The sequence below is a fragment of the Notamacropus eugenii genome, chromosome 2 (genome assembly GCF_028372415.1).
Source record: "Notamacropus eugenii isolate mMacEug1 chromosome 2, mMacEug1.pri_v2, whole genome shotgun sequence".
In the NCBI taxonomy this organism is placed as follows: Eukaryota; Metazoa; Chordata; class Mammalia; order Diprotodontia; family Macropodidae; genus Notamacropus; species Notamacropus eugenii.
This window is the reverse complement of record NC_092873.1, coordinates 402,482,752-402,499,408: the sequence shown is the minus strand read 5'-3', so window position 1 is coordinate 402,499,408 and position 16,657 is coordinate 402,482,752. Positions and strand designations below refer to the sequence as shown.

The window sequence follows — 16,657 nt, the reverse complement described above, 5'->3', positions numbered from 1 at the left end:
GGAATATCAGTTTGGCAGCTGTATGTATGTAGAATGGATTGGAAAAGGGAGAGACTGAATATAAAGAAACCTATTAGGAGGATATTGCAATAGTTTAATAAAGATGAAGTTGTCCTTGAACTAGGTCATGAATGCTTTTATGTATAAAGAAATGTCTATACTGGAATGACCACCCAGTGGAGTGACTTTTTGATACCTCCTAGAATCTTGTTAAAGCTTTGTTAGAGAGTCTCGTGGCCTTGCTAAAGGCCACATATATTCCAACAGTCATTTATTAAGTGCTTGCCGTGTGCAACCACCACGCTACATGCTAATTACACAAAGACAAAAACAAAAAACAGCAACCTGCCCTCAAGGAGCTGACACTACTGGAAAGCAAAGCAGGAAAGGTGTAAAACCTCAAAATTAACTACTAAGCCAAAAAAAAAATGTCGTAAAAGCAAAATACCACCAATGTTTATCAGCTTGATCTCAGAGTCAAGTTGGAGATGAAAACACAAAAAGTGCAAAAAGATGGAGTTTTTTCTCCAACACAATGACCCCAATTTTCTAACTCTAGATTAGAAAATGCTTAAATCTAATGACAGCAATTCTGTGAATTTACTACTAATTTTATTTTTATTTTTAACCAAACCTGTGATTTCATTGGAGTATGGAATTTTTGATGAACTCTTTCTATCCATGCAGACTTGCAACCATTGCAATTTATGGTGATGATTACCCAGGGTCACCCAGTTAGTAGGTCAGTTCTCTACCAACTAGGACCAACTGAGACTCTACCAACTATGAGTTTATGAAGGGATCAAAGGAGATTCTCTCTTACCTACTCCCAGACTCCACAGGAAGTGACTTCTTAGGAAGCGACCTTCTATGGATGACAGCTTAAGGACTACTGTTCTGAAGGATCAAAAAGATTGTCTAAGGATCCCCTCTCCCTTGTGCTCAAGGAATGTTTGTTTCCTTGGTATAATAAAGGGAGAAGTGGCTGATGTGTAATTACTGACAAGAAAATATTGGATTGACTAATTTTGTGGGTCCATTCTCTGTAATAATCACTTTGATCTATATTAACAATGTATTTATTATCAATGAAAATAAAACAATAACTCTGTCTGAAAATTTCAGAGCTGTAATAATGTCCCTATTCACTTCACATTGTGGTACGTTTCCTCTGAGATTACCTTCTGTTTACTCAGTATATATCTTGCATGTAAATATAGAGTTTTCTCCATTAGAATATGAGGTCCTTGAGGGCAAGGACCATGTTTTTGCATTTCTTTGAATTTCCAGGACTTAGGATAGTACCTGGCAAATAGCATGCATGTTGACATTGCTTAATGTGTAATCAATCTGCAGTCCCCTACTGAAGAAGATGACTTTGAGATTTCACAGAATAGATATCAAAAATTCCTACCTCGCACCAGTCCACCGGTGCATCCGGATTGTTGCTGAGTTTCCTGTAAAAGCTTTTCACATCTTGGCTCTTTATTTCTGGACCAAATAGTTCCAATACTGACTCATAGAACTTTTCATAATCAATAGTGTCTGATCGAAACAAAGAATTACAGGTACAGTGTTACCAAATGCTGAAGACCCTATTGTTTTAGATCATAGAATTAGTTAGAAAGAACATTAAGAGCCACTGAGTTGAATTGTCTTATTTATAAATGAGGAAAATGAGACTCAGAGAACTTAAATGACTTGCGCAGGGCCACAAACCAAATAATGGATCAGAAGTGGAATTTCAAACAAGGCCTTTCTAACTCTTACATCAGTCCTGTATCTACTGTATACCACATTGTTTATTTCAACATGTACCACTCTGAACATCTTAGTATTTTATTTCATTTTGTAAGAAGCAGATCATTCTGGTTTAAAAAATTCTTTCCTTTTGGATCTGACTAGGTATTGAGTTAGAATATTTCAAAGTAGGGTAGAAAATATTCCAATTAAATGTCCTAGCATCCTCACCATAGCTCCTTTCTCAACTAAATAGGAAGAATTTTTCCCCCAGCATGACTCCCCGAAAGGAAACACCAGATTTGATTTATCTCCATTTTTATATGAATGATCTGACCTATTGGTAAGACTACCTGCTATAGTGGTCTATAAGGATTCATTTAGAAATATTTCTTTATTAGGACAAATTACTTTTATATCTTATAACCACACAAGATGTGCTATTACAGCTTGGAACTCTCTGCTGCAAAACTTAGTCTATTAGTCTGAGCTCCATTTATTGTTAACTGAAAGAAGGGGTCAGACATGGATTTACAAAACTCTAACAGATTTTTTTTTTTTTTTTTTTGCTGTTGAGTCAATTGAGTCATGTTTTACTCCTTGTGATCCCATTTGAGGTTTTCTTGGCAAAGACCCTGGAGTGGCTTGCCATTCCTTCTCCATATCATTTTACAGATGAGGAAAGTGAGGTAAATAGGGTTAAGTGACTTGCCCAGGGTCACACAGCTAGTGAGCATCTGAGGCCATATTTGAACCCTGTTTTCCTCTTGACTCCAGGCATAGTACCACCTCACTGTTGTATGCATAATAGAACAAACCAGGTCAATAAACAAACCTAGTACAATGAGAGGTGCTTATATTTCATGCTTACCAAAAGCTTGTTGATACAAATAAGGATGAGGTTTTTTTAAAAATATATCTGGGGTGATTTTTAGGGTACTGTTTTGAGTCATTGACAAGAAGACTAAAAAGTATTGAATCCAAGACTAACCTTTGCAGACAACTTATGAGTAACCTCAGACTAATTCATTTTTAAAAATTACTTTCCAAGTGTTATCTTGGCTGTTAACATTTAGAACCAATTATTAAAGGATTGAGTTTTAAGCATTTATAAGGAGATTACTAATTAGTATTAGTAAGCATGGGCTCATTGAGATAAAATCATCCAAGGCAACCTCTTTGTCTTTTGGATAACAGAATTACTAGATTGTAGGTTCATAGAATGATGTAGACCAGAGATCCATAACCCATATGCCATAGACCTCAGTGCATCCCTGAAGTCTTGAAAGGGGTCTCTAAATCCAAATATGAATCCAAAGATAATCAAACATAACTCTTATAACCTGAAACAATATGTATTAAATATTTTTGCATTACTACTTTTAAAAAAATTACTTTTCTAGAGTCAGCCTGATATAGGGGGTAGAGCACTGGACTTGGGAGTCAGGAAGACATGGGTCTAATTCCTGACTCTGACACTTACTTCATCTATAATTATTTCATCCATTTTATATAGGATAAAAGTCACTTGACTTCCCTGAAGCTTACTGTGAAAATGAGAATGATCATAATAATTAATAATACTACTGCTATCTGCAGTACCTACACCTCACCGAACTTTTTGTAAGACCGAAATGAAATAACCTAGGTAAAGCCTTTTATAAATTTTACAATGATACACACACACACACACACACACACACACACACACACACATATATTTATCAGTTATTGCTCAATTGTGGTTATACATTTGGAAGTTTATTGATGAGTAAACTGCACATAGATTCAGGAACCTGGATAAAGTCAATGAATGTTACATTTATCATTTCCCCTAAGTCTTTCAATTTCTGTCATTTTGTCATAGCAAGAGATTAATTTAGCAAGACTCAATCTTTCCTCAACCAAGTTAATTACTAACCAGTGTCCCATTTCTTTTCAAAGAGTTTATAAAACTATAGACATAAGAAATTTGTAATGTGACTTTCAATCTTCTGAAACAGTGTTACAGAATCATCACATTTGTTCAACACCCTCATTTTAACAGATGAGGAAAACTGAGGCCCAGAGGTCACACAATATGTTGTGCAAATAGCCAAACATAATCTTTCTATTAAGCTATTTGTCCTCTATGTTAGGTGTCAACCCAATTTGGAGACGAGGATTTTTTATTGGTAGGCAGCTACAATAACAGCCAAAATATCCCCACAGAGGTGCAACACACTGTAGTCAGACATGCCAGCCCTTAGATGTTAATTGGTTATTTCTCACCCAGCAATATTTCCACTACTCTCTTTTAATTTCTGCATTTGTCACGACTACCTTTGATCTCACAATGCTGCCAGTAGTTTTGTGCATAAGTCTTCCTTGTATATCAAGTATTCTCTTCTCCAGGTTAAATATCCTTAATTTCTTCAGCAGACCCTCTTACAGAGAACCTGAAAGCCCTTCACCTAACGTGCCACATACTCACCCTCACAGTCCTACATGTCCTCCCCTGGATACCCTCAATTTATCAATACCCTTTTTAACCATGATGCCCAGAACTGAGCACAATATTTCAGGTGAAACTTGATAAGAAGAGTGAAATTATTATCTCCTTATTCCAGGAATCTACGTCTCTCTTATTATATCAACAGCCCCCTCACTCCCCCAACTGAATTTTCTTTTTTGGTTTTCCTATCACACTGCTGGAACATACTGAGCTGTCATTCTAGACTTTTTTTTTTAAGTCAAAACAGCTTCTTCCTCTCCATGCCTCCTGCAAACAATATGTAATGAAATTGATTTTTGGTACCCAAGTGCAAGACCTTACATTTATCCCTTTTGCATTTCATCTTATTGGTACCTAGACAATTTACCCTCCTGAACTCCCATTTTTCAAGGAATCCATTCAGAATACAACAGTAATTGATACTTACATGGCTCTTTAAAGTTTGCAAAGCATTTTACACACACATCATTCTAATTCAGTCATCACAACAACTATGTGAATTAGGCACTACAGATATCATCCTCATTTTCAAATAAATAAGCTGAGGAAGGTAATGAATTAGCCTGTGATCCCACAGTTAGTGTCACTGAAGGAATTTGACCCCAATCCTTGTTGACTACAAATTTAGCATTCTATCTCTGATAACCATTATGCTTCATGTAAGGTACACATACCTAAGTATTACCAGAGAAAAGCTTGCAAAAGTTAGGCCTCATATAAAGCAGAAATTTCTGTTGTCAGGTTTCATCAGTTGTACCCAAATTCTTCCTGACCCTATTTTTGGTGTTTTCTTGGCAGCCACATTGGAGTGGTTTGCCATTTCCCTCTCTAGGATTTTGCAGATGAGGAATTGAGGCAAGCAGAGGCTAAGTAACTTGCCCAAGGTCACACAGCTAACAACTGTCTAAGGCTGAATTTGAACTTAGGGAGATGAGTCTTCCTTATTCCAGGCCCATCACTCTATCCATTGGGCCACCTAGCTTCACAATGCATTAAAGCTGAAGATATAGATTTCAAGTGGCCATCAAAAATTGGTTTAAGTTGTACTTAGTTCACTACTTACAGATAGGAGACAATTTGTGAAAGGAAAGGTGATGAGTGACAAGTCTGCGATTATATTGACCATATTCTTTCGCCATTAACTCTAACCTCAGAAAAGAATAATATGAACTTGAGCGAAAACTATATCACCCATTTCTGATTTTTTCCCATAGAAGAATTTAAAAAGAAGTAGCTTCAAACATTGACATATAGCAGACCACTGGGAATCTCATTGGCCCTAAATTCTACATAACTCAGTCAGCCTGATATTTTGAATTTTGGGGGAGTTCTCAATATTTCTGAGCTTACCTTCATTTTTGACATATAAGCCTAGCCTTTCTTCTTTTTTCTGGATCGTTGTTGTTTCCACTAATGTCCTAAATTTATGCAAGGCATCTGTGAAATTGTTAAATTCATTTGTAATGCTGGACTGCTTGTCTTCAGAGCTCTCCATGGGGACATAGGAGTATATTTCTGGATGGAAATGATGACACTAATCTGATGACCTGAAAATCCTTCCCGTTGTAATAGTGTCCCCCCAGAGTCTCAGATTTTGTTCCGATGTTCATTCCTTTGATCTTAAAATCCCATGCTGTAGAGTGGGAACAAGATGTGCTGCTAGGATGTTAGCAGGAAAGATGACTTTGGATTAACAAGCCGCACATCCTGACTATACCTTCAGGGAAAGCCCTGACCTCATAATGTTCCCTCAATACTCTTCATAAGGTCCCCATTACATCATAATGTGTGCTGGTTTCTTCATTTAACACAACAAGGACATAACTGAGATTTCTTTTCTTATGTATATGTATTGAGTGGGAGGGGATGGATATTAAGTAAAGAGTGGGTAAGGGAATACACTTAAACATTGTGAATTCAGACATTATACATATGTTTTTCCTTTCCTGTCATAGCCTCCTGACCTTCCGTTCTTCTTCATACTTCAAGTTACTATGGAAAGTATGCTTGTTGCTTTCTCTTGGAGCTGCACTAGATGGAATAAATTGAGTTGTAGACTATTTGCTGACAATAAAATCGAATTTTAAGTAGCGGTTCATCCTGCAAGTAAGAAGTAACACAGAGCAGTGGAAATAATGTTTCATTTGGAATCAGAGGAATCAAATTCAGATACATTCAGGGTCCGCTAATTCTCTATGTGACTTCGCTACTCTGGGCCTCGGCTTCCACATCTGTACAAATCAGGAGCTGGACTAGATAAACTCTAAGGACTCTTCTCTCAGTTGGCATTGTGATTCTTAGAAATGTAAAGATCTGATCTTCCTTTATTTATTTTTTAAGCAAACCTGTGATTTTGTCAGGTGCTCAGTCTACCACTGCAGATCAGCACCTGCTCTGAGACTTAAGTCTTAAAGAGTTGCCTGGGGTAAAGTTAGGTAACTTGGGTGGGGTGAGAGTGAGGAGGGGACATGAAGTTAAGTGACTTGCTCTGTCACGTAGCCATTCCTGAACTCAGGAAGACCTTAAAACCAGGTCTTCCTAATTCTAAGGCCAGTTCTTTATGCATATGCCACTCTGCTTTTTCTACTTCTCATTGTCTTTATTTTAAATTGAAAAAGCAAGCCAGTGGAAGGTAGAGAAATTTTCAAGGTCTTCTACTATGAGAAGATGCTTTTGTGCACCTCACTCAGAAAAGATGACTGACTCTTCCTGAAACAATCCCATGTTTCTTAACCAAGGCTGCTGACCTTCAGTTCTTCCTAGAAATGACTCTGTAATATATTTTTGGGTAGCTATATGTCCAAGTGGATAGAGTCCTGGTGGAGTCAGAAAGATTCATCTTTCTGAGTTCAAATCTAGCTGGAGACACTGGGCTGTGTGACCCTGGACAAGTCACTTAACTCTGTTTGCCTATGTTTCCTCATCTCTAAGATGAGCTGGAGAAGAAAATGACAAATCACTTCAGTATCTTTGCCAAGAAAACTCCAAATGGGGTCATGAAGAGTCAGACATGACTGAACAACAAATAGTATTTCAGCCCTCACTTACCTGCTTTGTAATTCGTATGTCCTTATGAAGTAGATTTTACCTATTGCTTTGTTATTTACCTGTGACCAAAAAATTCAACATCCAGAAGTATCTGAAGCTCATTGGTGAATTACATGTGGCATTTCCAGACACCTCCAGTTCCATTTAAAATTCATATTTTCATTGCACTTGTACACATCTGCCCACCTCTAATGAGAACAGAAGTTTGTAGAAGTAAGAAAACATCTATTATCAGTGACATGATCAGAGGCTCTGAAACAAGAAGACCTGCGTTCAGATTTCCCCTCTAAGGTTACTGTGTGACCTTGAGTAAGTCTCTTTAACTTCCCTGGGTTTCAGTTTTCTCATTTGTAAAATAAGAAGGTTAGGATAAATTATCTCTAAGGTCCCTTCCAGTTTTAAATCTATGATCCTATCATTTTAGCTCAGTATGGATGTTCCAGTGAAATTCTCTGCAATTCCACTTTATAACTTCACTTCCACAACTCTAAGGGACACATTTTTAGTGACTAATGTCTGCAGTATAACAGTGGTAAAATATTACATTTACTCTTGGTAGTGCAATCTCTCCCATCAGTTTAGTCCTTCATGTTTTGGATGATGCACAAATAGACTTCCAATTAAGATGGCAATGGTTATAGAGCATCCCAGACCTCTCACATATATTCTAGCAAATATTTTTAAAAGGAACCAGATCAAATAATGAAGAAATCCAAAGAGAAATAATGGTAGCATCCTTCATTACAGCTCAGCCTACAGAAAAAGATAGCCTAAATAGGCAGGTGTGGAAGAGGGGTCCTACCAAGGAAATCAGCCTGAACTTAGTTGCCCTATAGTCCTAAAGCCTCATTGCAATATTCTGACCACATGGGTCAGAAAACTACAGTGTCCTTACTAGTGGGGTCAGAAATTTTCAGAGATAAGTGGTCATAAACCATAATGCCCTACGTTGGAATGCTACAGGGGCCCAGAAGACCACCTATCCCTTTAATGGGTGTGTGTTCATCCTTTGTTATCAAAGACCATGCCATCAAAGAAATAATGACATGACTTGCACTTGACTTTGTTTTGAGTGAGGGAGGGCTGTGCAGGTCACCAGCCTCACTTCTCCTCCAGAGCCATCTGAATCCAGTGACCAGATATTCATCAGGATGACTGGAGATGACCCAGGATGAGGCAATTGGGTTAAGTGACTTGCCCAAGGTCATACAGCTAGTGAATGTCAAGTATCTGAGGTGAGATTTGAACTCAGGTCCTCCTGCCTCCTGCACTGGTGCTCTTTCTACTGCACCACCTAGCTGCCCCTCTTTAATAGGTAGCATAGAAGGGAGGGGTGAGGTGAGACAGGAAAATGTGGAGTCCTTAGCAGGACAACAGAATTCTGACACTTAAGCCTTCCAATCTTCTCGATGCAGTAACACAGAAAAATTTGGAAGTAAGAAGCAGGAGCACAAGACATAAAGGTTAGGACTAAACAGAGTCTTACGACAGCATCCAAAAGTATGGAAATAGAGGATAGAGTCTGGTTCTGCCAAATAATCATTTACCATAGATTCAGAGTCACAAAGGACTTTAGTGATCATTGAATTCAATCTTCTCGTGTTATAGATGAGGAGGCTGATGCCTAGAGAAGTTAAGTGTCGGAAAAATTGAGTCCAGAGACGTATGTAAATAGAAAAAAACAATGGACAAAGAAATACTAAAGGTCAATAGATGGCCAAGTTGCAAACACAGAAGAATAGACTAATTCCACAGTAAACACAGTCTCAGGAGGAAAAATGTCTTAGCCACAGGGACTCCAAAAGTAATGGGAAAAAATCGAGGAAGAGATTAAAACAATAAAATTATGAAGGTGAATAAAAATCACAGAGCAGAAGGCAGAAAACCTTACGCAAGTTGCAGTCTTCCTGAAAATTAAAATGGAGTAAAGTAGAACTCAATGATTTTATGAGAAAATAAATATAAGAAAATCAAAAGATTAAAATAAAAGAAGAAAATATAAGATATATACCATCAAAAATAATTGACTTGGATGGCATAGGTCGAGGTGAGATAGTTTATAATAAAAATCATCAAACTCCCTAAAAACCATGAATCCCCCCTCCCCAAAAAAAAGCCTGGACAACATATTTCAAGAAATCACAAAAGAAAACTCTCCAGAGCTATTAGAATGACTGGGAAAAGTAAAAATAGAAACAATCCACTGATCATTCAAAGAGAGAATAGATATAAGGAAAATACATTTTGATTTCAAAGAGTTGTTCATAATAGGTGATTAAATACTGACAAAGTATAAGAAACAAAGATCAGGGTTTGGGCTTAGTACAGGGAGAAGGTGCAGATAAAACAGAATAAATTATTCAATTATAGATTACAAGTATCTTCAGATTTCTTTATCCGTTTCTTTCTTCTTTATAAGGAGAACAATGAGAAGGAAAGGGAAAAAAATAAGAGACCATAATGGAGATAAATATATTATTAATAATAATAACAGTGAACATGAATAGGATGAATTCATCTACAAAAGGGATGAAGGTAGCAGAATAGATTAGAAGGTAGAATCCAATAATATGATATTCACAAGAAACACACCTGAATTGGGAGCAGACTATTTCAATTATAGATTAATAGTCTTTATCAGATCCCTTTACTTTCTCATTGCACTGCCCAATTCTTCTTTTTAAAGTGAGAGGATAAAAGGATATGATGGATGGAAATACACAATTCACAATTATAACATTGAACATGAATGGAGAGAACTCACCCACAAGATGGAGAAGAGATTGTAAAGCAAAGCCTAAAAACATTTTGTTTATAAGAAATACACTTAAAGCATAACAATTCACAAAGAGTTAAAATACAAAGCTTGAGAAGAATTTATTATGTTTCAGGTACATGTTTTAAAAGTAAGGGTGATAATAAATAATGATAGCTATCATTTATACAGTGTTTTAAGGTTTGTAAGTTACTTTATAAATATTATTTTATCTTTATAAGAACCCTGGAATGTAGATGCTAGCTATTATCATGTTCCTGACTCCAGGTTTAGGGCTCTATCCACTACACTGCCTAACTGATAACATATCAATCATGAGCTTGACAATGAAACAGTAAAAATAGACATTATTAAAAGATAAGTGAGGCAATTACATTATGCTTAAAGATACCACATATAAATGATATCAACATTTCCTACAAAATATTACAAGTTTTTTTAAACTAATAAAATAGATTAACTGTTAGCTAATCTAATGACAGAAAAGAGAGGAAATCTAAATTGCTAATATTTACTTACCAAGTACACTACAAATTTAATGTCTCTAATCTCCACTGGACCTCCATTGCTGTAAGGCAAACACTATATCCTCCCAAATTTACTAACTAGCCCACTTTCCGTAGCAGCTGTTCCAAATGTTCTCATTGTTTTTCAAGCCTCCTACAACACTCCCTCCCTCATCTCAACCGAAAACCTTTTCTCAAAACTTCACCCCCAAAATTGAGACCATTTGCCAAGATCTCCCTCTTCCTCATCTCCATTCATTCAGATGTCTCCTTTCGCTATCTCCTCCTTCAGTCTGGTCTCAGATGGAGTCCTTCTCCTTACCAACACAAACACCTCTACATAAAATCCTGACTCTTGTCTCCTCCCTATTTCTCCAGCAAATTGGCACTTTCCTGTCATCATCCAAACTCTCTTATCTTCAGTCTCTCCCTTTCTAAAAGGTTCCTTCCCTGCTGCCTACAAACAAATCTATGTTTCTCTCATTCTTAAAGAAAATCTTTTTTGATCTGACCATGCACACTAGCTACGACCCTATATTTCTCTCCTTCATGGCTAAATTCCTTGAGAAACCACCTGAGTATACACTAGTTGCCTCCATTCTCCTCTCACTCTTGTTAATTCTCTGAAATATGGCATCTAACTTCATCATTCTAATGAAACTACTCTCTCCAAATTTACCAATGATCTTTCAATTGCTTCTTCTAATGGTCTTTTCTCAGTCTCATCCCTTTGTCCTCAAGAAGACTGACAATGAACCATGCTTCTCACCTCTTTTCAGAGACATGGTAACTAGAGGAACACAATGAAACAAATTCTCAGACACAATGTGTGTGTGTGGGGGGACTATATTTTTTTGTTACAAGGGAAGATTTTTCTTTTTCTGTAATGAAGGGAGAGTTGGTAACCATAGTAGAAGTTATTGTTGTTAAAGTTGTTTCAGTAGAGTCCAACTCTTTGTGACCCTATTTCAGATTTTCTTGGTAAAAGATAGTGGAGTGATTTGACATTTCCTTTCCAGCTCATTTTACAGATAAGGAAACTGAGGCAAACAGAGTTAAGTGACTTGCCCAGAGTCACACAGCTAGTAAGTGTCTGAGGCTATATTTGAACTTACGAGGATGAATCTTCCTGACTTCCATCCTGGCTTTCTATCCACTGTGCCACCAAGCTGCCCCAGTAGAAGTCATAGTGATAACTTTAAAAAGAAAAAAAAAGAAAAGAAGAAAAAAAGAAATAAAATCAAAGAATCATAAAAGTATTAACAGAAGAAATTCTAGAAGGGAACAAAAACCAATGTATATAAGAACAGCAATTTCAAGTTTTGCACAGAATCTCTTTTTCTCTGTATACATTCTTTGAATATTGAAAAGTCATGTTTGTTAATGTTTATTAAGTACATAACAAAAAATTATTTAAGAAAGAAAACAATGAATATGGGATTTTTTTTTGCTTGTCTATGAATATTTGTTATAAGAGTTTTCTTCTTTTGAGGATGGGGTGGAAGAGGTGAGAGAAATGGTTGTAATAGAATTGCCAAAAAGAAAAGAAAAAAAGGCAAATAATTGAGACATTTAAAAAATAGAATAGAAGGAAGTCAGGAAAAAATACAGACAAGCAGGACAGCTTTGAAAGTTACATGTTGAACTTATTGACTTAAAAGGAAAAAGCAAGGTGTATATAATAAATTCACAGTTTCATTAACAATCTTATTTTTCTTTCTAATTATTTGTGAAAATACTGATTTAATTTGGTGTTTTCTGAGTTCAAAATAAAAAATAAAGTATACAAGAATTATTGGAATCAATTTGTAGGAATAACTTCTCTACTTTTCCTTCCTGCACAGAGAATCATAGGATCGTAGACTGAAAGCTCAAAGGAACCATAGAAGTCAGAAAGTCCAGTCCCCTCCTCAATCAAGCAACAAACATTTATTAAGCATCTACTATGTACCAGGCACTGTGCTAAGCAACAGGACACAAAAGAAGACCAAAGACAGTCCCTGTCTTCAAGGAGCTTACAATCTAATGTGACTTACAACCATTATGCTACTGATGAGGAAACTGAGGCTCAGAGAAGTTAAATAACTTGTCTATTATGAGATTGGAACCCATATACTGATTCCAAGTCTGGCATGTTATATACCATGTTACATAATTGTTCTTTGCCTGTCCCAGATTCCTGCCTCTTCCTTCTCAAAGGAGAGATCTTCCTGGTTTCATAGGATTAGAGATTTAGAGTAGGAGGTGACCTTAAAAGTCCATCTAGTCCAACCCCCTCATTTCACAAATAAAAAAACTGAGGACCCAAAAGATTAAGTAACTTACCTAAGGCAACACATATCTAGCTAGTAGCTAGTTGACATCTGAACCCAGGTCCTTTGATTCCAAATCCAGTGCTCTTCCCTCTAACCCTGTTTCATGCTCTTAAAGTAAAAAACAAATTAATACAGCCATAAAACTCTTGTTGTCTACTGTCTGCTTCTTGTTTTCCATGGCCTTTCAATGGGGTCTTGGAGGCATTTAGAGTCTTGTCTTCCATTCCCTTTCTATGAGCCCTGAGAGGCATCTATAGGATTTACAGGAAGACTGTGCTAGGGTAGCAAATACTTTAGGAAGTATTTCATTGTGATAGAACAATCAAAGCAGGTTACACATCACATGAAACATGAAAAAGGCAAAATGTTGAATATAGTAGGTTGGGACTTATCAAAATTCATTTTGGCACAATTATAAAATAAGGTGGCCAAATGTTTGTTTGATGCATTTGGGGGAAAAATAGCCAACTGTCTTAGGCTTAGTGCTTAAGGCTTTTCCAGATAAGCCTAAAATATGCTTGTCTGTCATGCAGGGCATGGCTTCATTACTCATCCTATGTCTGGATAAGAAAAATGAAGTCATAAGATGACAAAACTTTCTATTAAGAGAAGTTTTCATATAATAGCAGTCTGCTTACATGATCTTTAGGGAATTTTGGCAATACCCACAGGCAGAGAAATTCAGATTCATCTGAACAGACTTTGGGATTCTCAGAGTAGGGCTTTGCAACCTCAAGGAAGCCAATACAGTGGAAAGGTCAGTTAAACAATGGCTGTTTGGTGTAGTCAGAACATCTGGCAGCTTAAGTGAATTTTTCATTTCTCAGCTGGCTGTTGGGTGGGTTATGAATATAGCATGAAAAGGCCAGAGCTATGGAATCTCGCATAGTAACCCCTAAGGATTCCAACAACATTAGGCAGAACACAGAGATACGTATCTGTATGTCCAGTGCATAATCACTTTTGCCTTCCTTTCATGCTAATGAAACCTAGAAGAACAAACAAGAAAAGAAATGCTGAGAGAAGCAATAAAATGCTTTTGTAAAAATTGAAGATGACAAGACAGCTGTGGTTTATTACATTTCAGTGAAACTACACCCATATTTTAAATAGAAGCTGCTAGTTTTTTAGTAAGTTATGGCTTTGCCTTTTTCTGTCCTTGTCCTTTTTCCCTTTCCTTGTCCAAATCCCTGCACATGTGTATGCATGCACACACTCACACCCACACAAACACATATAAAATATCTTATATGTAAATGTATTAGGTATTAAGTTCCTTACCCAAACGATGATTTTTTAAAAGGATATTTGTTTCATAGGCATTTAAAACTCGGGTACAGAAACTGTCTTTATATTTCTGAAGGATTTCATGAGCCTGGTTTACATCTAAAATATTATCTTTTTCAGCTGCTTTGATAGACCTCCAAGGGAGGGAGAGAGAAAGAGAGAGAGAGACATTAAAGCATAGTAAATCCTTAATCAACTAGAAATCAAAGATGAATTATAGGATCTTAGGGTTGCAAAGACTTAGGGGATCATCTTATGTAGTTCAATCCTCTTATTTTAATTTTTGAGAAAACTGAGGCCCAGAAAAGAGATGGGTGGACTGCCTCAGATCACATAAGTAGTAAGTAACACCAGTATTCCAACCCAGGAGTCACGTATGCTGTAAATCCAAAATCACCCTGTTTTCATCTGGCCCATCCCTCTCTTCCCACGGGAAGTTTTTTTCCTGAAACAGAGCTGTGAAAAGCCCAGAACACAATTCAAATATGCTTTAGAAGAGAGAATCTGATCATGAAGTTTTCCATCATAGCTCTTGTCTTGATGGATACATTGATTGCTGCATTGGAGTGCAGAACCCTACCCAATACACAGACCTTCCCACACTGTTACAGATGCACTGTGAGAGCTTCAGCTCCACATTATAGAGACTTTGCACCATAGAACGCATTTATAAAATTCCTTTTTTTAACGGTTGTTCAGTCATTTCAGTTATGTCCAACTCTTCATGACCCCATTTGGGATTTTCTTGGCAGAGATACAGGAGTGCTTTGCCATTAACTTCTCCAGCTCATTTTACAGATGAGGAAACTGAGGCAAACAGGGTTAAATGAATTGCTCAGGATCAAACAGTTAGTAAGTGTCTAAGGTTTAATTGGAATTCCTAACTTCAGGCTCAGCATCCTACCCACTGAGCAACCAAGCTCCGTCAATAAGATAAATATTCCTAGGTGTTTCCAAACAGGTCATTTCATCACAGCTGTGATAACCATGAACAATAAGGAGTCAGACACTTTGGATGTCTCCTTTCCTCTGGCAACTTATGAAATGGATAGCCAGGATCCTCATATGTGAGAGAAAATAATGAATTTAAGTTTTTATCCTCTGCTAACTGAATCCTATACATATGTGACAGTATCTGAAGAAATGATTATGATAATAAAGACAGATCTCGTTTTTAGCATTGCTAAATACATTTGCAGCTGCTTCACAGCAGACTAAAACTATGGAATGGTATCAGGTTAAAAGCAGATGATGAGATGATTCTTCTAATAAATCTATTATTTGGATTATTAAAGGAACATAAGAAACCTCATAGGCTCCCTCACTGTTGTTTAAACTCACTGACATCACTGTCACACAAGTCATTTCCCAATTGAACTCTTTAATGTTTTTTTTTAATTCTTTCTACACTGCTCTAATGTTCTCACCACAAATACTAGATCTCATTTCCCAGCAATTTCCAACCATTCTTGACATGCCAAGGTTATATCCATATGCTCTTTAGTAGAAATATGATTGAATGCATGAAGTATTTGTTAAGAATTTACTTTGTGCAAAGCACAGTGCTAGAAGCACAATACAAATAGAATAATAAGATACAAATAGAAAAATAATTAATCCTCACTCTCAAGAAGCTCACATTGTGATGGGGGCCACAACATATATGAAAGGTTTAATGTATAAGTTGAATGGAAAAGTCCTATGCAATGGCAAAGAAGATGTTAATGCCTCTTCTTTGATGCCATTTCCATGAATAAAATGATAATGGTTTATGATGTTGAACCATTTCACAGTGCCAAGGACTCTCATGGCAAGAACTTTTTTTCCTGGTTCCTAATAAAGTTTCAAAGTATGAAAATTGGAGTACTTATGTCCCCTCCATAATCCTCCAGTACCAAGCTTCTTGACCTGTCTTTCTTGGTCTCACATCATATCCTGGTCCTAATACCAGGTATTCTGTATCCAGAACCAGAGCTCTGTCCATTGTACCACACTAACCAGAACCCTCAACTAAATAGATTTCTGACCTCATTTTGGCATTACATTTTAGAAAAGAAACTAGTCATAAAATGACAAAAAGAAATCAGGTAGAACAACTTTCAGAGGATATTCTGTATTCTAGTATCAAATACACTCATCAAATTCTACTTGCTTAGACAGAAAGGTATGCAGGTAAACTTTGAAAACACTTTCAAATATAGGATATGGAAGAAGGGGAAGTTTCTATTTAATCCTCAATTAACAAAACATTCTGTTAAATAAAACACCCCATTTCCCAAGCATGTCAGTTTATCTAGGTTTTATTGTATATAGTAAAAACAGTCTTTGTACCACAGAAGGTATTTATAAAATTTCTAGGTGTGTCCAGACAGGTTCATTTCATTACACCTATAATAATCCCAAACAAGAAGCAATTAAATATGTTGGATGTCTCCTTTCCTCTGGTAATTTATGAAACGAATAACCAGCTCTTCATATATGAGAGAAAATA

At 36.6% G+C, this 16,657-nt stretch overlaps 1 protein-coding gene across 3 annotated transcripts in view; it reads right to left on the bottom strand.

Moving 5' to 3' along the window:
• WDR64 (WD repeat domain 64) overlaps positions 1-5,935 on the bottom strand; it is a 169,839-nt gene extending 163,904 nt beyond the window's left edge. For 2 of the 3 annotated variants that reach the window (XM_072647585.1, XM_072647587.1), the window contains exons 1-2: positions 5,585-5,935; positions 1,415-1,545 (exon numbers count right to left, since the gene is read on the bottom strand). In XM_072647585.1, coding sequence (XP_072503686.1) covers positions 1,415-1,545; positions 5,585-5,729 — 276 coding nt within the window. In that variant the 5' untranslated portion in view covers positions 5,730-5,935. The remainder of the gene's footprint in view (positions 1-1,414; positions 1,546-5,584) is intronic. The other variant, XM_072647586.1, reaches the window with a different exon arrangement.
• Between the last annotated feature and the right edge of the window lie 10,722 nt (positions 5,936-16,657).